Source organism: Nycticebus coucang, chromosome 21 (genome assembly GCF_027406575.1).
Source record: "Nycticebus coucang isolate mNycCou1 chromosome 21, mNycCou1.pri, whole genome shotgun sequence".
NCBI lineage: Eukaryota > Metazoa > Chordata > Mammalia > Primates > Lorisidae > Nycticebus > Nycticebus coucang.
Window position 1 is genome coordinate 14389714 of NC_069800.1, and position 21189 is coordinate 14410902.

At 49.5% G+C, this 21189-nt stretch overlaps 2 protein-coding genes across 2 annotated transcripts in view; both read right to left on the bottom strand.

Moving 5' to 3' along the window:
• Positions 1-4676: 4676 nt before the first annotated feature.
• INSM1 (INSM transcriptional repressor 1) lies at positions 4677-7498 on the bottom strand. The gene has a single exon (XM_053574250.1). The coding sequence runs from the start codon at positions 7324-7326 to the stop codon at positions 5791-5793; it is 1536 nt and encodes a 511-aa protein (XP_053430225.1). The 5' UTR covers positions 7327-7498; the 3' UTR covers positions 4677-5790.
• Positions 7499-14576: 7078 nt separating this feature from the next.
• Positions 14577-21189, bottom strand: part of CFAP61 (cilia and flagella associated protein 61) — a 367994-nt gene continuing 361381 nt past the window's right edge. Inside the window, exon 27 of the mRNA XM_053574251.1 lies at positions 14577-14985. Within this exon, the coding sequence (XP_053430226.1) occupies positions 14785-14985 (201 nt within the window). The 3' untranslated portion in view covers positions 14577-14784. The remainder of the gene's footprint in view (positions 14986-21189) is intronic.

The following is a 21189-nucleotide window of genomic DNA, read 5'->3' on the forward strand; positions in this document are numbered from 1 at the left end:
ATCTCTGTCTTGCGATTGTTTTAAGAAGAGTTTTTCCCAGTAGTGTGGGTTTACGGGATGACTTAAAGAAAATGACGTCATTCCTGATGCTTGATGTGGAAGGGCCACTGGGAAGACCACACGCTGTAGAATGTTCAAACACGGCGAGCACCCCACAGCCCCTCTGCTCACCACGTGTGTCTGGAATATTCTGCTTTCCAGATGTGGCAGAGCAAGCCCACCAGTTTGTGGTATACACATGATGATAGTTAGGGGTTAAGAGATGAAGGGGTGTGTATTTGGGTTAGTGAAAACACGTTAAGCGACTTCAAATCATATGCCCAAATATCTACTACGATTCTGAGAAGCATGAGTCCTCCATAACCACCAAGACAGACTTGTGAATGGTAAATCTGTGAGTCAAGTTGTTTCTTTTACTCAGCTATGAGAAATAAGTTCTCTTCACCCCAAAGGTCCATCTGACCACACCTCTCACTGGGCTCTATTGCTTTCAAACCCAGTGCGGCCTGGTGGGCTGTTGTAATTTTCCCTGTAGTTCCTCATAAGGAATGTACCCCAAGAAATAGGCCTTGTCTGTCTTCAGAAAATCCCCTTGTGGCTGGGAAGCTGCCTTGATAACACCAAAAACCTGCAGCTGGGTATTTGCAAAAGATGAGGGGATGCTGAAAAGTATTGTTCTGTTTCCTTAGCAACCACAGAAGGAGGCAGTAGTTCCCTAGTTGTGCTGGGGTGGGGGCAGCGGGGGGGAGATTTCCCTATTCTTCAAAATCCCTGGGCGGGTAGGTACCTTCTGTCCTCTCTGCCCCTCTTCCTTTGGACCCAATACACCTTACCTTGCTTGGCAACCTTGGCTGATGCAGCTGCCAGGGGACAGGATGATTTGACAGCAGCTCATCAGAGGATGGTCTCCCTGTCCTGGGCGTTGAGGAGCAGCTCTTCATCCCAAGGAGGCTGAGTGGAGACACTCATGGGCCTGCCCCCAGGTCTCGTGAAGCTGCAGAGCCAGCTCCCACTTCTGAATTTTCCTTTGTGTTGCTGAGGAGCCTGCTAGAGACAATTGTCGTATGAGAACCCATGAGTAATGAGTGTGCTGGACTCTTCTTTGAGTACTGGTCATTTAATGCTGTAGATTGGTAATAAAGAAACAGTAAGTTTCTTCAATGTATAAGGTAGGAGGTGCCTTGAAGATGCATTTGGTTTCTTTCCATCCAGGTGGCGTTTCCCGGCTATTACTTTCAGGTCATGTTGCTAAAATACCTTTCAGATGTTTCCATAATCTCAGGTTAGAATCTACGCATCTTTTGGCCCCAAATTGTGCCCCGTTCTTTGGTACTGTGCTGGCAACCAAAGAGGATCAAGGACCCTTGTGAGTTGCCGTTCACCTGTTCCCTCGCAGCAGGCGTGTTTGCAACCTGTGGGCTTTAACAACTCATCTTCCTCCTCGAGCTGCTCAAAATTCCACAGCTTATACCTGAAACTACCAAACAAGCCAGGTTTCTCTAGCCTGGCCATCAGGAAACTCTGGGCCTTACCATGTACAAGTAACTGGGTGATTTGTTTTACCCCATACACTAGGCTCCATGTGCCAGAAAATTTCTCTACAAGACCCAAATGTCCCTTCTGCAAACAGATAGCAATTTTTGCTCAAAGTAAGCCTGCCACAGGCCAGTGGGTTTACAAATAATCCTAAATGCCAGGGAACAGCACTCCCTGTAAATACGTCCTCCCCTGTCTATGGGAGGAATGGGGGTGCCGTGAGGTCTTACTGCCTCTCCTCCCACAGGAGAGGCTCAGGGATCCTCCCCAAAGTTCTCTCCAAGGCTCACAGATCCCCACAAGGAATCTGCCGGGGACGTTATCTCTGGTTTACAGAGGAAAGATAGAGGGATATAGAAGGCCAAGTGACCCGACTTTTGCGAAAGCCCCAAACCTTACGCCAGGCCTCTTGCAAGACAGTTGAACGTGAAGAAGTCCTGTCACGTCTGTTTGGTCGGGTTGTTAAGAGTCTCTTCTGCTTTGTTTTGTGTGAAGACTCTGTGGATGGCTGTAGAATTAAGTCCATCAATGGGATGGAACAGACCAGGAAACAGAAACTCATGGCAAAGGGAAACAGGTGAGAGACGGCGCACCTTTGGCAGCCATGTCTGAGTGCAGACAAGGGGGTGACAACCACCTGTGGCAGGCGCTGCCCTGTCCAACCTGGCCCACCCAGGTCTCTGCAGGGCCCCCCACCATGCCCACCAGCGGCCACTGGGCTGTTGAAGTCCAGCCACACTCCCGGCTTCATTTCTGCTCCGCTCCATCTGGGTAGGCCCTGATTGAACTCGGTCATGGGCCTGGGGTCACCTGAAAGGCACAACCACCTGGACCGTGGCACTACACAGAAGGAGGGGAGGGAGGGACACCTCCACAGCACCGGGTTCTGAGTAAACTCCCTGCAACAGGCCGTTCCCAGTGCCTGCTCCAGTTCCAGCTCCACGGGCCTCGGGGGAAGCACAGGCAGCCACGGGGTAGTAAAACATTGTCAGCCACCAAGAAGGGGCAAGGGAGCGCGAGTGTCTCGCAGCTACTTCAGCCCAGGGGCTCGCTTTGGAACCAAGGGATGCTACATGGCCTTGGGGTGCTTTTTTATTGTACCATATTTGTATGGAAGCAGAGCAGTGAGGTGGGGCTGTCAAAACCAGATCCCTGACCCCCTGACCTCTCACCTTCCATCCCTGGCTATGGGAGTCTCGGGCCGGGTCCAGGCTTGCAGCCCCCTGTGAGCACACAGGACTTCCTCACCATCCTTTGCGTATTTATAAGGAAAACGCCTGCGGTTCCACCTGGTGTCCTAGAACGGGAACCCTGTAAACTTAATATCCAGGGAGGCATAAAAAACGGGAGAGAATTTGATTCCCCCCTGTAGAATATTCTGCTGCTTCCTACTATTTTCCCTTGAAATAAATCGAGGAAGCTTTAAAAAAAATGTCTTCTGCAGCGTTTAGTCACCGTCAACATGCTCCATTTACCATAGTTTCATTTAATATTTCACATCAATGAAATTTGGGGTTCTGGTTTAGAAAAAGGTGTATTTGGTCAATTGAAATAAATTTCCACAGGGGATAAAGGAGCATGTTTGTGAACAACCACATTATATTTACCCTCATAAAGATGGATCTTAGATGAATTCATGTTTTATGATTATGGACAAGAAAAATTGCCTAATACCGACAAGATACAGTCCCTGTAGACAAGTCTAGTAGATTCGTATGTGGCCCGTCTTCAGGTTTTTAAGGAAACTTTATTGTCCTGCAATGTACATAACATACACTGACCTTCAGTCGGAGGGATCTTTCCATGTACGGCATAGTTCACAGAGATTTTAACCCATAATATTTTTGCTGGAAGCAAAGAGGAGCAGCAATCATCCCACAAATTTGGGTTTTTCTTTGTTTCATTCAAAGTTTTGGGGATGGTATAAATGCTTTGTCCCTATGCTTTTATGCTGTACCAGCCATAAGCTTTTGTCTTTTGTTTTCTAAACTGTTAAAATATGGAGTCATCAGTGACACTTTGCGCTGGAGGCAGCTCACCTGTCACGATTTCTCCTTCATTGTTATTCTGAAAGCTGCTTCAGATCCTCACAAAAGGAGGAATATGCAATGTTCCTGCTAGCTGAGCTTCCGACTAAACCCTCTCCCACAAAAAAACTTAGGCTCACAATCCGAAAATGATCTTTCAATAATTTTTCTGTCCCAGGTTCTTCTTGGACTGCCTTCCCACCCTCATCCCAGCTACTCTTTGGAGATGCAAATCCCTTCACTGTACGAATTTCTAAAACCTCTTTGGCAGGCCGATGTTAGATTTAGCCAGCCTCAAGAAAAAAGTAACAAAATGCCCCAAAGGAAGGAAATGAAAAACTACGTACGATGTTCAGCACAGCTCCTTAATCAGACATTTCAAAGACAGACACAAATAACTCAAAATATTCGCTGGTGAAAGTCAGAATTATTCTTCAAAGGGTTGAGTGACACATAACAGGAAACATTGTAATTACCTGTTATTAAATTTAATACTCTAGACAGATGGTGTTCCATCCCCCCCACCAAATAGATTGCTCACCTGATTGGAAAATTATTTCTGAGCTCTTGCTGAACTTTCACTGCGTGCTGACATCAATTGGTCTGCTTCTCTCACTCGGGAAATCTGACTGTAGAGTCATTTCTACTTTCTTTGAGTCAATACGTAATGAGCAAAACCCACCCACTTTATTTATCTGAACAATTGCTTTTATCCTGAGCCCTAACATGTCAGGAAATGAAGGATTTGCTAAATGAAAGTGCCATTCTCACATCCCCTTGATGAAAAGGATGGATTCCTTCAAACACTTATCTAGATTTCTCTGAAAAGATGTCCATGGCCTTCATAGAATGAAGGTTAGAAATCTGCCTTCCAGCACATACGACCCCAACAAGGCTTCTGTTCCAGTTCGCCATTTCCAAGGCTGCACCCATCAGCTGCCATTAAGGGCAGAAGCTGGAAGTTTGGGTTCAGCTCTTAAAACTGATAGCCCTGTTGATGGCAATGGTTTCCTTTTTCTTGATAAAAGAATAAAGCTCACTTTCAAGAAATCATCAGAGACTGCATTTTAAATCCTTGTTGAAAGCGTGGGATACAGGAATTGGTCCACCACATTTTGACTTTGAAAATATTTTATTTGAATAGTAAATAGTTATACAGTTGAAACAGTTCTATTGAAGCTTTCTATAAATAGCTAACAATTAAGAAAATAATGTATGTAGAAAAGAGATTGCATTTAAAAGTAAGAGCTGTTGGTTGTATGGGGGGGCGGGCCTGGCAGGCCCTTCCAAGCAGAATAAAATGGTAGGTTGCCTGTAATTCACTCAGACAGGTATAAAAGTTAAGACTTTTAGCAGATCCTTTTAGAAAAAGGCTCTCTTCTAAAATGCACAGTGAAATGTCAAGAGTGGCGGGGGGGAAAGCACACCGAAAAAAAAAAAGATTTGCAATCAAATAATATCATAATCTTCATAATTAATATAAATAAATAAAGAATAAATAACAATTACTCATAAATCAACATACACATTTGGAGGGAACTCATACGTCCTACCTCAACAAAGATGGATGATCAAAGCAAAAAGTGAAATATTGAGGCAGTTACTACAGCATCTTCTGAAAATTCCCTTCCCTCCCCCCAAAACAATCCCAAACAGACAACAGTTCAAGGCATTTGTGGCTATACTAAAGAAAACTTTTTTTTTTTAAGCAATTTGATTTGTTCACATACAAAAAGGTAAAGCCAGACTCCAGCAGTTCACAAGCCATAATAAAGCTAATCGTGTGGGAAGTTCAATTTACAGCCTGTGAAATATAAAGGCATTTATTCCTCAAGATTCACCCAAAACAACCCGTACGCTACATACATAGAGAGCAGAGATGCGTAGGCGAGAACAAACCGCATTTCTAGACCATGGGCACAGAGAATACTAGCAAGAAAAACAGCTTCTCCCCTGCCAGGGGAGGCTTCCAACCACGAGACGAACGCGTACAGCTTTTCTCCCTTGTACAGAAAGAGGTGGACTCCTGTTGCGCCGTAGGGACTGGGGGAACACAACGCAAAAGGGGGATCCGAAGGAGTCACAACGAGAGGACAGGGTTACCGATACGCCACACCGAGGGAAGCGGAGACCACACTTGCATCCGGCAGCCCGGGGCGTGCACGGCGCGCTCTCTTCGTGGGTCTCCAGGCGAAGGCACAGTTCGGGCCGGGGCGGAGGGCGCACTCTAACAGGCCGGGCGCACGGGCACCTGCAGGAGGATCACTTGTCTGTTCTCGGACGGGTGGCACTTGTTGATGTGCCGCGTGAGGCCCGGCGAGCTGTAGAAGGTGGCCGGGCAGTACTTGCAAGGGAACACCTGGGCGGCGTGCAGCAGACGCAGGTGGCGCTCCTGGGCGCCCTTGCTAGGAAACGTCTCCCCGCACACTGGGCACAGGTGGCACTCGGAGGACGCATTCAAACCCAGGACGCCACCCGCCTCGCCGTCGCTGGTCGCCTCCGGGGGCGCCTTCTCGTCGGGCCCAGGGTATAAGGCCAGTAGGTCCTCGGCCGGGGGCGCTGGCGGCGCGCCCTTGGCCTGCAGCGCCTGGTGGTGCGCCAGCAGGTGCTTGCGCAGATAGGCCTGGCGGCGGAACTTCTTGGCGCAGTGGTGGCACTCGTAGAGCCCGTCCTCAGAACCCGACTCGGATACGCCGCCCGGGCTCGGCGTGTCCCGGTCGCTGCCGCCGCCCGTCGCCTCTCGCGCCTCTGCCCTGACGGCGGGTTCGGCCTCCGTCCCGCGGGCGGCTGCGGGCGCGGGCCGAGGTTTGTGCCAGCGGCGGTGCGAAGCCAGGTTGGCCGGGCAGCTGAACACCTTGGCGCACTCGGGGCAGCGGTACTCCACGCGCACGATGCGGGAGCACTTGTGCTGCGCCAGCGCGAAGGGGTCGGCGTATTCCTCCTTGCACAGCTGGCAGATGAACTCGCCCAGCGGCCGCGCTGCGCCCCCCGTGCGGCCCCGCGGCGCCTCCACCGGGCCCTCCTTGATCTTGAGCCCCAGCACTGGCGACGTGGTGACTTCGTCCTCGAAGTGCAGCTTGCGGATGGCCTTGGGCTTCTTGGCGCCGGGGGCCTTGGCTGCTTTGGCCGGCGGCTCGGTTGCGGCGGCGGCAGCCGCGGGGGGCGCGGGTCTCTTGCCTGGAGGCCGCAGGGTGGCGGCGGGGGGCAGCGGGGGACCCGGCCCCGGGCCGCGGGCAGCCTCGGCGCCCGCCGAGAACGCCGTGCCCATCTTGAGCTCCGCGGGCGCGAAGAGCAGCGCGTCGCCGCCGCAGGTGCCGCTGCCGCCCGCGCCGTTCGCGCCGGCGCCGCCGCCCCCTCCGAGCAGCGCGGCGGGCGTGGGGAATGACTCGGCCGAGACGGGCGAGCCGAGGTTGAAGCTGCGCTCGAAGTATTTGTGCTTCTCGTGCTCGCGGCTCACAGGCCGCGTGGGGCTGTAGAGCGGCGCGGGGTGCGCGGCCTCGGGGTTACCGAAGTGCGCGGCCCGCGGGCCCGGAGAGGGTGGCGGCTGGCCGGGCGCGGCGGCGAGCGCCGCATGGGCGCGCTCGGCAGGCGGCGGCGGCGGCGGCAGCGGCCCTGGCCCGGGACTCGGCGCCGGGGGCTCGGCGCGGGCGCCCCCGCAGCCCTGCGAGAGCAGCAGCGTTCGGTCGCCGTCCTCGCCGCCGCGAACCCGGTAAGACACGGGCGTGGACTTCTTGCTGCGCTTCACCAGGAAGCCGCGGGGCATGTTGGCGCGGCGCGAGGGCACGGTAACTGGCTCGGTCCCACCTCCGCGCTCGGCCCGGGCGGCCCTCAGTGACCCCGGCCCATGGCCCGAGCGCGGCGGCTGCGGGACTCGCGTGGCGCGGGCAGCAGCTCGGCCTGGCTGTGCGCCCTGCACGCGCGTCCCTGTCCCCTGGTCCGGCAGCCGCTCCCTTTTAACGGGGGGAGGGGGCCATTGTTCTCGCCTCCCGCTTCCCCCGGAGCCAATCAGCGCGCCCGCAGCTCCTCTGCCTTGTAGGGTGGGAGGGCAACCGGGTGGCAAAAAAAAAAAAGGGGGCCGGGACTCGGGGGTCGCCCGGTAGGTGCGGCAGCTGTACCTGAGGGCGCGGGGCCCCCGCGCGCGCCCCTGGCCGCCCCGCCCGGCCCCGGCACACGCCCGGCGCCGCCCCCTTCACGGTCTGCTGCTCCTCTATGGCGAGGCGCACGTGCCTGGGCTTTGTGTCTCTCCTCCCGGGGGCGCGGAGCCGCCAAATGGGCCCGTCCATCAGCACGACAATGCACGCCCCCTCCCGCGCGGGGATTACCCGCGGGTCGCGAGCAAAATAGCAACAAAGGAGAAGAATGGCCCCAAATATGTCAGGAGGGTTCAGTCCGCGAGCCGGAGCGGAGGGGGAAGTTGTGCGCGCTGATCGTGTGGGGGCGGGGCGAGCTGCAGCGAGAGCTCGGGGCCATCTGAGGGCTGCTGCCCGGACGCAGGGCGCTGCGTGGTGTGGGTGAAATAAGAATAGCTGCAAAGTCTGGGCCACCGCCTGTACCTCGGATGGGTGGCCTGCGGGAGCCAGGGTCCAAGAGAAAAATGGGACCCCGGAGTTCCGAGTGTAGACAGAGGCTTGGACCTTCGGGCTGCAGCCGAGGGCGATGTTTGTGCTTGAAGCCTTTGCGCGGCCGCTGGTCTCCGGAGACTTCGCTGGAGTTTGAGGAGCAGTTGGCACGGTGCTTCTTCAGGCACCAACAGACGCGGGGCTGGAGTGGGGAGAGGGCTGGGCTGAGTTCCAGACGGAACGTGAATTTCTGAACTTTTCTTTTAAGTTCCTGGAGGCTTTGGGATTGGCATCTTTGGGCGCCCGGAGCCTCTGCGCTGTCCAGGGCTGGGTTAATCTGGGTCGAGCCGGCCAAAGCCCGAAACGCGGGATCAGCCTCGTGCGCCCCCGCGAAGTTGGTGTCCTAGCTTCTGGCGCGGCCTCATGCATTTTCATTCTGAGCGGGCATTTTGTTTGCGGTTGACATCAGATGCTAAATCAAGGGCTCCAATCAAGGCGCTGCGGAATAAAGGGGCCGCCTGTCTGGGCGCGACACCCCCCCAGCCGTGCCCCCTTCACCTCTGTGAAGGAAATTAACCTCCCGCTATTGAGCGGGGGTCGCGGCCAATCTGGACGCAAAGGAGACGCGTGCTGTCTGCTGGGGGAGGGGGGGCAATCTGTGCTCGGAGGCTGGCTGCGGCCTCGGGGAGGACTAGCCGCCTGCCCAGTGCCACCAGGAAAGACAACAGCGAAGACCTCTTTCCCCCAAACGCACACACCCCGCCGCCACCTCCGGGTTTGGACCCAGACAGCCTCCATCCTCAGCCCAGCCCAGCCCCGGGAAAACACAAAAGCAGGCTCTTCGGGGGACAGAGGCAGAACCTCACGATTGCGTACAGGTCCTGGTCGTCTGTCCCTGAAGAATAGCAAAAAGCCAGATAAAGCGTCACGCGTTGTGAGGAAAATGTCACTTTATTGAAAGATAAGGAAACATCTCTCTGCAAAGTTCTGCACACCCAGGCAGATTTTGCTGAGTTATGCTTAATTCCACTGAAGGTATTTAATTGTTTTGGATTTTCCCTCTAAAAATACCCTGGCTTAGAAGTCAAACGGATTTTTAAATAGAGGCGACATGAGTTATTACTTATTAGTTTCGAGGGGAACAGTTGTTAAGTTAGTCAATTTAGGGGTAAATCAAGTTGGTTAATCAAGGAAAAGATATCTGGTGGTTTTGTTTGTGATAGTTTAACCCACACATTGAAAAGATAGTTTAATCCACATGCATTCAATGGGATATAATTCGAAAGATCTAACCCTAGTTTAAAAATGCTGTGATGAGTGCCAGTCGCCCTCAAAATGTAAAAATGTTAAAATGACTTCATCTAAAATTTATAACTGTTTCTATCTAAAAGGAACTGACGTTATTTGCTTTCCCCTTTGAGGACTGATTAATACTGCTGATGAAATTAGAAGTGGGAAAAGGATTCCGAGACAGCCTTGGCCAATTTTATTTTCTAATCAGGAATCCCATCTGGATTGTGAAATAATAAGGCGGAGGCGGGGGTGCTGGGCCCTCCGTCCCCCTCTGAGGGCAGGCGATTGGGTATAGCTCTTCATCCATGGATCAGAACCGGGAGAGTCCGTCACCTTGTGAATCCTTAAGAACAACAATACCGGTCATTGTAAATAAGGCGTAGAGGGTACCATTACTGCCACTAAAAAACAAACAAACAAACACCCCCCCCAAAGACCCTCCTGCCTCAGTAAATTCAAACAGGGCTCTGAATTTAGCCGAGAGACTCCACTGAACTCTGAGACACTGAGATTCAGTGGATCCGTTTCTTTTTATTTGTGGAGATGAAATCTGCTTTCAGACGGTAAAGTCAAAATAAATGGAAACTCAAAAGGTACAAAGTATTGGAAACTAATTTCATCACCCCCGGCTGGCGAGAAGTAGGCTACACGCGCGCTCCCGCACACAGCAACTTGCAAGCAGCTGTAGCCGACACCAGTTTGTGGGCCTCCTCGGCCTTATGCGTAATTTTCTCAGAATCTGTGTGTCCGCAGGGATGGGGACATCGGATCGAGATTATTTGTCTTCCTCTGGGAAGAGCTAAGCGCCACAACACTGCGCGCCTGCGGCCCGCCAGACTTTGCGCACTGCGATTCGTGGAGTTAAATTGGGGAAACTTGAGTGTGGATTTCACCCCCACCGAGGTGGCTTCCCTGCGGTCGGCGAGCACGAGGATTCAGGGGAGGGCACCGACGTGTGCTTGCTCGGCCCTAGGACACATCTTTTCTCTGCGGCGCACTGGCCAGCGCTTTGTAAAAATCTAGGGGGTCTCTTGGCTTCTGGTCAGCGCAGACCCTGCTGTGGGCTCTTCCTCCCACGGCTGCCGAGCTGGGGCCCGCAAGCGCTGCCAGGACTTCTGTCCTGGTGTGCAGGGCCGCCGTCAGGGCGTGCGCCAGGGATCACTGGGACACCCCCACCCTCCAGCTCGGCTTCGAATGAAAGTCAAGACTGCAGGGAGATTCTAGAAGGCGAATCGCTTGGAAATGGGCGCTAAAACGGAAACTTCCGCGGAGGAATTGGCTCCCTGGGGTGTCCAAGGAGTACTCACAGCTCCTGAACTCAAGGGAGCACCTGGGCGGGTCGGTCTTTTCACTCCTCGGCAGTTCGGGCGTTTGGGGAAACCAGCAGGGGAGTTGTCATGTTCTTCCCTATCCTCACTCTGCTGCGGACCTGGCTCCACAGAAGCCCCTACTCCCGGGCCTCGGTCCCTGCAAGCCACGACCGGGCAGGAGCCACGCGTTACAGCGACAGTGCGGGCCTCCAGGTCCCGGAGAAACCCCCCGCCTCCGTGCGCCTAGCGCGCCGGGCCGGCGTCCGGGAACAGCTTTGTGTTTGCAGGAATGAGGGGTTGTGTGTCAGTCCCAGGGGCACGCGAGAGACACGCGCAGCCAGCCTGCCCGGGTCCCGCCCCGCCCGGCCTGGCCTCGGGGCACCTTCCGGGCCCCCAGCCCGCGGCCCGCTGCCTTTGTTCGGCGCATTAGCATAAAGCTGCCCGGGATCTCGCGTTTAAATAATTCCACACAAAAGGAGAGCGCATGAAAGAGGGCGAACAAGGGGGATCCGCGAGGCTGCGCCGAGCGCTGGGCGCGGGAGGGACCGCGCTCAAGTATTTCCCTCCCCTCGAGTTTCAAGTGCCCCCTGGCAATCTGCTGCGCGCCCATTATTCGGCCGGGGCCGACCGGGTGGCTGGTCGTCCCTTTTATCCTCCTGCGTGTGCCGTCGGGGCCACCGCACGCTCCTTGAAGTGCCCTCGGGGCTGTTTGTTTTTGCCGGGGTGGGACCGTCGGGCTGGGGAGCGAGAGGGGGCAGGAGGCCCGGGCCTGGCGTGGGGAAGAGCTGTGCTGGAGAACGCAGGCCCAGGCGACGCCAGGAATAGGGGAAAGTTGTAACCAGAGAAGTAAGTCAGGAAGAATTGAGAGGACCTTGAACCAACCAAAACTGACACTTAACCAGAGGCGGAAAGGAGATCTGTCTCCACCTGTGCGCTGCCGGCGGCCTCCTGCCCCAGCGCCTCAGTCTCAGAAAACGAACCGAAGCACGGAGCAGAACAGGCCCGGCCGCAGCGACCGTGTCTACCCCGTGCGCCCCGGGCCTCGCCTGCCCCGGGGGACTGGGAGGCAGCCGGGCTCGGCCCCGGGCGCGAGTTCTTCCCCGGCCTGGGCTCCTGCTCTCGGGGAGGGCAGGGGGTCCCTCCCGCCACCGCCGGCCCCTCCTCTCATCCGCTTTCTCCGTCTCTCGGGGACTTTCCCTCCCTCGCTCCCTCCTGGTCTCTTCCCTTCTTTCTCCCCTCCACTCCGGCTCCCCACCTGTTCCACCTCGCCCTCAGTCTCCCCTCCGCCCCTCCCCGGCCCTCTCCGCTCCAGGTCTGACCGCCCCCACCCCGTCTTTCCCAGCCCCACTCCTCTCCGCCACTCTCGTCCCTTCTCTGTCCCCCGCCTTCACTCTTCTCTCGTTCTCTTCCCCGAGCCCCCCCTCCCGCCTCCTCCCCACAGGCCAACGTGTGTTATTTTATTTGTCTTGAGAGAGCCTATTTGTTCAGTGATGTGTGGCCTCCTGGTCGCCTGCTTTAATGGGGGACGCGGAGGCTTGGTTTCCGCGAGCATTAGCATACAGCTGCCGGGCTCCGTGCCCCGTTCCCGGCGCTTACTTTATCCCGGCCTTATCATCACTTTTTCTCTCAACCAGAAAACAATCAGCCGCTCCGCGCACTGCGACTTTGCAGCCCCTCTGCCTGTTTCTTGGCTCAGGCAGGCCCGCCCGGCTGCGCGCGCTCCCGCTCTCTCTCTGCCCCTCTCCTAAGGGTAAATATTGACTGGCCGGCTTTACACTTTATCCTCCATGCAGTGTTTCCATCCCTCACTCACTTCATCTTTTATTTCCCTTTGCCTTCCCGTGATATTTGAGTGCAATAAAACCACAGGGGCCCTTTTTGGAAGGGAGGAGGCTGCATTCTTTATTACAAACTGATTTTGTAGGGACATCATTAGGCGGCAGTGGGCAGGGGCGTTGCCTGTGATTTGGGAGAATAAAACTTTGGAAAATTAACTTTGGTATTTTCTTGTCAATACCTGGTGTTCTTTACTTACAACCATTGACTTCCAAGATTAGGCTTAGAGCCCAAGATGTCCCCAGCTAAACAGCAAATGCTGAAATATGTAGGGACTTCACCAAGTCCAAAACTGGGTCTCTTTGAAACCCTTTCTTTTGCCAAGCTTTATCATCAGCTTTATTCTCCCAAAGCCCTTGATACAGCCACTGTCAAGTGATGACCAACAACTCTTGAATTATTCTTTTATTCTTAGGTAGCTTGTTCTTCAGTGATAAAGCTCTTTTATCTGGACAGATACACTAAAATTCTTTGATTCAGAAAGTTATTTTGCATACATGCTAAATTTCCTAATTCAGGGAATCTCCCACTTTCTAAGTGTGACACAATATGCTTTGTAAACTAAGACATATTCTAAATATTTTCAAATCTGATGCGTTACTTATGGAGGTTCAAAACTACTTTTTAAAAGGCAACAGAGGACAACTGTTGTCAAATTTATGCATGATTTGGTATTAAGGTTGACATGGTCATTTGGGGTCAGTTTTTTGTGACTGGAGGCTTTTTAATGCTAATGCTTGGTCGCATAAGTCATAACTGTTGATCCTCTGAGGTTGTTCTGTTAATCTCCATCTAAGGGTCCCAGGACCTGTCACAGAAATCCACTCCATTTGCTGATGAGTTTGATCCAGGTCCTGTCAGGGGAAGGGGACCAGGGGGTCACTTGAGCTGACTCATTCACCAGCCCCTGAAATGTGGTTCCACGTGTGTTGGGTCTGAATTCTGAAGAGTGGACCAGGTGCTATGTTCCCCATTCAAGCTACACAGTTTGTACCATATGGCCAGTGCCGACTCCTCCCCAAATGACCCCGGTATTTGTGTAAAATGTATGTACGTGTGAAGGAATTAGAGGTGTTTATTGCTAGCTTTTGCCTGCCTTGGAAAAATCAGAGTCCAGTGTTTGGGAACAATTTTATTTTTGAGAAATGTCAAATGACTTTGTAGTTCCAAATAATTAAGCAGAGTGTTTGATCATGTGTGTATAATTCTGCAATGCCAACTCCGACTTTTCCTCTTAATAGCCGTGTAATCCTTGCGATTGTGCCAGCTTTTGTTAAATGTTAACGTAAATACAAAAAAAAAAAAAGAAAAAAGAACAGAAACTGGAATTTTGTTAATGAAAACCAATTTTAACCCCTGCTGGCCAAAAATTATGTCACACTGTCTATTAAGAGAGACACGACACAAATAAATAAAAATAATTATTTACGTTTTGCTCCCACTGGTTTCTGAATCTGTGTTTTGTCATGGGCAATTGAATTGCTTTACTTATAAGAGAAAGACCTTCTGATCTGCATTACAGGCAGCTTGTACTAGAGGACCTGCCCCCCCAAACCAGTGGTGCTAAGGGTCGATGCAAATGAACTAGATTAATTTCCCATTATTAAGTTAAAACCTAGCATCTATGTGTCAATCCCTTGATCCTCCCAGTTTTTCAGTATCTTTACGCTATCTGCATGAAACAGAAATACGGGGATTGTGCTAGCAGCCTCCTGTCTAAAGGTCATGTAAGATTTCCTACACAATCAGAGCTTCTGATACTGGAGGACAGATTTAATATCATCTGCTTTACTAATTTTCCATTCTGGGCACGTGATTTTCTTTTACCACCCACAAGTATTACTGAATAAACAGGTGAAGAACTAACAAGGTTGGCGGCAGAAAATTCAAGGAAATCAAAACAGAATGATACCCAAAGTAAAAAAAAAACAAGTTTTTACAGTATGATCTCATTTTATTGCTAAAATGGATTGATTATTCTTTACTGGAACATGCCTGCTATTTGCAGAGCGTCCCTGCCCCGGAACAGCGACGCACGGCTGCGCGCCACCTACTGGAACAATAGCAAACTACAGGCGTAAATCGGGGGAGAAGAGACCACAACACCGCGGGGACACTTGGCGCTTGGTTGTCAAGCCAGGTTTCAGAGTCACACGGCGTTTCCACAGAGCACTTCCAGGAACTGAATGTATGAAAACAATAAAGTGGGGACCCGGGACACAGCTAAATAATGGCTGGCCATGCGTACATGGGCAGGTGGTTATAGTTGTAGTGCAAGTAGTCGAGGATGCTCCTTTCTACCAGGGGCTTGTAGATGGTTTCCTGGTAAACTCTTTTCAGGTAGGCCCTGGGCTTCTCCCTCAGTCTTAAGTCTTCATCTTCGATCTGATGGGCCAACTGTTCTATGGAAGGAAGGGCTTCTTCCTGTAAAATACAGAAATTACTTTGATTCTGTACAGTGACAGGACAGTTTCGCTGAAAAGTGGGCCTTTCGTGGGGCTCACGCCTGTAATCCCAGCAATTGGGAGGCCGAGGCAGGTGGATCGTCCGAGGGCACAGGTTTGAGACCAGCCTGAGCCAGATTGAGACCCCATCTCTAAAAATAGCGGGGCTTGTGGCAGGCGCCTGTGGTCCCAGCAACTCAGGAGTCTGAGTCAGGAGAATCGCTTGAGCCCAAGAGTTGGAGGTTTTTGTGAGTTGTGACTCTACAGCACTCTACCAAGGGTGACAAAGTGAGACTGTGTCTCTAAAACAACCCCTCCCCACCATAATTGAAAAGGACAGTGCTCAGCTCCCCAAGGATGGTAACTTTTTTCTAGCCTTTATTTTAAAGTAAGTTTTAAAGTGTGTGGCGAAATACGTGTAACATATGTAACCTTACAATTTATTATTCTAACCATGTTTAAGTGTACAGTATTCAATGTATGGCGTATTAAGTAATTCACATTGTTGTGGACCATGACCACCGAATATTCATCTCCAGAACTGTTCCTGTCCTCCCCAGCCAAAACTCTGTCCCCGGACTCTCCGTTTCCCCTCCCCTCAGTCCTGAAACCCCTACTCTACCGTGTGACTCCATGACCTTGACTGTGCTGGTACTTTTAGCAATGGGGTCACATGGCGTTTGCCCTCTGTGACAAGCTTAGATCACTTACCATAATGTCCTCAAGATTCACCAGGGATTCAGTTATTTTAAGCTCTTAATTTTCAGACAAAAATTATCTGTAGATTACATTTGTTTTAAAAGTAAGAAAAGAAGCGGTTACACGTTTTTACTTGAAAAGTCCTTTTCTTGATGTCAGTCACCAAGAAACAAAATTTAAAAACCTTAGAATAAATTCATATTAAAGTCAAATTTCATTATTTTTTTTTAAGATACAGCTCAGAATAAAGTTATTTGAAGCTGAGAGTCATATGCTAGGCATCTTTATAATATAGTAGGGGTTTTCCCAGCATTTTATTACAGACATTTTCAGACATAGAGACAAGCTGACAGAATTGTGCAGTGAACACTTGTACACACACACCCCATCTGCAATCTACAGTCACCATTTCATTCTAGTTGAAGTATCTCCCCCTCCGGAATAGGGTCCTTGTAAAAAAGTACTTCACCCAGGTTTGAGCTATGTGCTTTATAGAAAAATACATAGAAACATAATTATGTATTTATTGATTGATTGATTTGGAGACAGAGACAGTTGCCCTGGGTACAGTGCCGTGGAGTCATAGCTCACAGCAACCTCAAACTCTTGGCTCAAGTGATCCTCCTGCCTTGGCCTTCCAAGTAGCTGGGACTATAGGTACCTACCATAACCTCTGGCTAGTTTTTCTATTTTTAGGAGAGACAGGGTCTCACTCTTGCTCAGGCTGGTCTCAAACTGCTGAGCTCAAGCAATCCTCCCACCTCGGCCTCCCAGAGTGCTGGGATTACAGGCGTGAGCCACCGTGCCTGGCCAAGCTATGTGCTTTTTGAACAATGAGATCCTTGAACATCACCCTCAAGGAGGAGTCACATGGAATTTGTATATTTATTTTGACTTCCAATAGTTATTTTGATTATGAACAGAAAGAAAAAGTGATTATTTATGGGATTTTTACTGGATCATTAATTTATTAATGGTAGGAATTATAGAAAGAAAAATAGATTTAAGCTGTATGGAGACTTAACATAATTATCATTGGTTATTTAAGCTAGACAGGAGTAGATCTCAGAGATTATATACCCTAACATTTGGAATAACAGTCAGTGGAGGTCCCAGGAATTTGGATTTAAAAGAGTCCCCAAAAGGCAGTGAGAGGGAGAAGCCAACTGGTGCTCTAGCTACGAATTAGAGGCGATGAAAACTGAGTGCCACCAACACACCCCCATGGATATATTCTGCAATGTATAGGAGGTTTATTCTTTCTCAATTTTTTTGAGCGTCATATCAAACCAAAATAAAGCAATGAACTTACTAAAATTACAGAAGACTCTGACTCATTATGATGTCAGGGTAATTAGTGTAAGATCACAAAATAGGAATTTTAAAGTTTATCCAAGACAAACACTGCTCTAGATTGTAAACAGATTTTTGGACATTTGCCTCTTGAAGTGTGACCTCTCACAGTATAACTACCTCCCCTCTTTCAGTGTGACCACCTCCCCTCTCACAGTGTGACCACCTCTGCTCTCACAATGTGACACTCTCCCCTCACAGTGTGACCACCTCCCCTCTCACAGTGTGACCACCTCCCCTCACAGTGTGACCACCTCCCCTCTCACAGTGTGACCACCTCTGCTGTCACAATGTGACACTCTCCCCTCACAGTGTGACCACCTCCCCTCTCACAGTGTGACCACCTCCCCCTTAGTGTGTCCTCCTCCCCCTCTCAATGTGACCACCTCCCCTCTCAGTGTGACCACCTCCCCCTCAGTGTGACCACCTCCCCTCACAGTGTGACCACCTGCTGTCAGTGTGACCACCTCACCCTCAGTGTGACCACCTCCCTTCACAGTGTGACCACCTTCCCTCTCAGTGTGACCACCTCCCCCTCAGTGTGACCACCTCCCTTCTCAGTGTGACCACCTCCCTTCACAGTGTGACCACCTCCCCCTCAGTGTGACCACCTCCCTTCACAGTGTGACCACCTCCCCCTCAGTGTGACCACCTCCCCTCTCAGTGTGGCCACCTCCCCCTCAGAGTGAGCACCTCCCCTCTCAGTGTGACCACCTTCCAACCTCAGTGTGACCACCTCACCCTCAGTGTGACCACCTCCCCTCACAGTGTGACCACCTCCCCCTTAGTGTGTCCTCCTCCCCTTCTCAGTGTGACCACCTCCCCTCTCAGTGTGACCACCTCCCCTCACAGTGTGACCACCTCACCCTCAGTGTGACCAACTCCCCTCATAGTGTGACAGCCTCCCCTCACACAGTGCTCATCTGTGATCAACTCAACTGTTATAATATATATAATATGTGAGCTTTTTTGACTGGCTTCTTTTGCTTAGCAAAATGTTTTGGTTTTTATAATCTGAAAGTTTTTTCCTTTATTTTTTTTAAATATAGTTTAAAAATTGATCGATGGTAATTTTGTATTTGTATTTATGAGGTACAGTATGATTTATGATACGCATACACATTGTCAATGATTAAATGAGGCTAATTAACATCTATCACCTCTCATACTTATCATTTCTTTGTGATGAGAACATTTAAAATCTACTCATTTAGCCATTTTTAAATATACAAGACATTATTATAGTAACTTTAGGTACCCATCCTGTGTAGCAGATCACTGAACGTATTCCTCCTGTCTAACCGACACTTTGTACCCTTTGAACATCTCCCCCTGCCTCCCAAGCCCTCACCCTACGCTTCCTTAACCACCATTCTACCCTCTATTTCTACGCGTTCAACTTCTATAGATTCCACATGTAAATGTGATCATGCTGTATTTATCTTTCTGTGCCTGGCTTATTTCATTTAGCGTAATTCCCTCCAGGTTCATCCTTGTTATTGCAACTGATAGAATTTCCTTCTTTTTATGCTAAATAGTAATCCATTGTGTGTGTGTAGCCCTCTTGCTTTGTCATGCATCCATTTATGGATGACGCCCTCCCGCCAGGATTGGCATTTCTGTAAAAAATGCTTAGGATTTTGAGACGATTACATTGCATCTGAAGATGGTTTTCAAATCTGTGAACATAGATGTCTTTCCATTTATTTTTTATTTTATTTATTTATTTATCTTTGAGAGAGTCACTTTACCATGTCACCCTCGGTAGAGTGCTGTGGTGTCACAGCTCACAGCAACCTCCAACTCCTGGGCTTGAGCGATTCTCTTGCCTCAGCCTCCCTGGTAACTGGGACTACAGGCACCTGCCACACGCCCAGCTATGTTTTTGTTGCAGTTGTCATTGCTGTTTAGCTGGCCAGGGCCGGACTCGAACCCGCCAACTTCAGTGCATGTGGCTGGTGCCATAACCACTGTACTACAGGTGCCAAGCCTCTTTCCATTTATTTACACCATCTTTAATTTCTTTCATAAATGTTTTGTGGTTTTCAGCATACAAATCTTGTACCACTTTGGAGAAATGTATTCCCAAGTATTGTATTTGTTTTGACACTATCATGAATATAATTTTTTCTTACTTTCATTTTCAGATAATTCATTGCTAATGTGGACAGCTGATTATTGGGTGCTGATCTTATATCCTGCAACTTTGCTGACTGTGGATATTTTGAGAATAGAGATAGTTTTACCTTTTCCTTTATTTCTTCTCGCCTGGTTGCTCTATTTAGGACTTCCAGTACCATGTGGAATGTAAGTGGTGAAAACAGGTCTCTCTGTCTTGTTCCAGATATTAAGGATAAGATTTCAGCTTTTAGTCATTCATCATAGAGTGTGATGTTGCTGTGAGTTTTTTTTATAAATACCCTTTATCAGATGGGGGACATTCTCTTCTATTGCTAGTTTCTTATTAGTGTTTTTAACCATGAAAGTGTGATTGATTTTGTCAAATGCTTTTTTTTTTTTTGTAGAGACAGAGTCTCACTGTACCGCCCTCGGGTAGAGTGCCGTGGCGTCACAGATCACAGCAACCTCTAACTCTTGGGCTTACGCGATTCTCTTGCCTCAGCCTCCCAAGCAGCTGGGACTACAGGCGCCTGCCACAACACCCGGCTATTTTTTTGTTGCTTTTTATGCATCCTTTGAGATGACTGTGCCCCCTCTCCTTTTGTTCTATTAAAGTGGCATACGACACTGGTTCATTTTCACACACTGAACCACCCCTACATGCCCTTGGTTATATCGTGTACAGTCCTTTTAATATGATGCTGGATTCGGTTTGCTAATGATATTATGCTGAAGATTTTTGCATCTAAATTCTAAAGATATTGGGCTGTATTTTTCTTTTCTTGTAGTATCTTTGGCTTTAGTATCAGGATGATGCTAGCATATAGAATGGTTCTTTTTTTTGGAAGAGTTCAAAAAGATTGGTGTTAATCTTCTTTCAATGTTTGGTAGAATTCATTTGTGAAGCCATCTGGTCCTGGGCTTTTTCCGGAGGTTTTTGATTACTGATTCAGTATCTTTACTTGTTATAGGTCTGTTGAGATTTTCTATTTCTTCTTGAGTCAGTTTTTAATTTCTTAGTTTCTAGGAATATGTCCTTTTCATCCAGATTATTTAATTGGCCAGCATATACTTACTCATTGTATTCTCTTACAGTCCTGTTTTATTTGTGTAAGGTTGATAATAATACTCCCACTTCCACTTATGATTTTAATAATTTGAGTCCTTTTTTTTAGTCTAATTCATGTTTTGTCAATTTTGCCCATATTTTCAAAGAACTAACTTTTCTTTTCATTGATTTTCTGTTCATTTCATTGATCTCTGCTCTAATCTGTGTTATTTCCTTCCTTCTGCAGACATTGAGTGTAGTTTGGTTTTCTTTTTCCAGTTCCTTAAGGTAGAAAGTTAGGTTATTGATTGTAGAGCTTTTTTATGTAGGCATTTATAGCTATAATTCTCATCTGAAAATTGACTTCTTGTATTTTATTTTTCATTTCTAAGTGTACCGGATAAGCCTTGTGATTTCTTCTCTGACCTACTGATTATTTAAGAGTGTGTTACTAGATTTCCATAAATTTGTGCCTTTTCCAATTTTCCTTTTGTCGCTGATTTCCAGTTCATTCTGTTGTGCTTGGAGAATAGACTTGGTCTGATTTAAATCTTTTAAATTTTATTAACACTTGCTTTGTGGCCTTAAAGTGTGGCTTGTCCTGGAGAGTGTTCTACGTGCTCTTGAGAAGAATGTGCCTTCTCCTGCTGAGGGCAGCCTCCTGCATGCTGATTGGGTCTGGTTGTTCTCTCCATTATCAAAAGTGGACATTGACGTTTCCAGTTATCATTTTAGAGCCATCTATTTCTTCCTTCAATTCTGTCAACTTTGTTTCATATATTTAGGGGCTCTGTGGCTAAGTGAGTATATAATTGGTTATAATTCTATAATGGTTATAATTGTTACATCCTGCTTAAACGATTTTGAAGGATCATTTTGACTACACAAAATTTTGCCCAGGTCAGGGACTGGCTGGCCTTTCACCACAGCTCATTGCAGAGCCAGTGGATTTATAATCCGTCT

What these genes read in the sequence shown, in the direction of transcription:
- INSM1 (XM_053574250.1), bottom strand. Translation starts at nt 7,326, where the DNA reads ATGCCCCGCGGCTTCCTGGTGAAGCGCAGCAAGAAGTCCACGCCCGTG.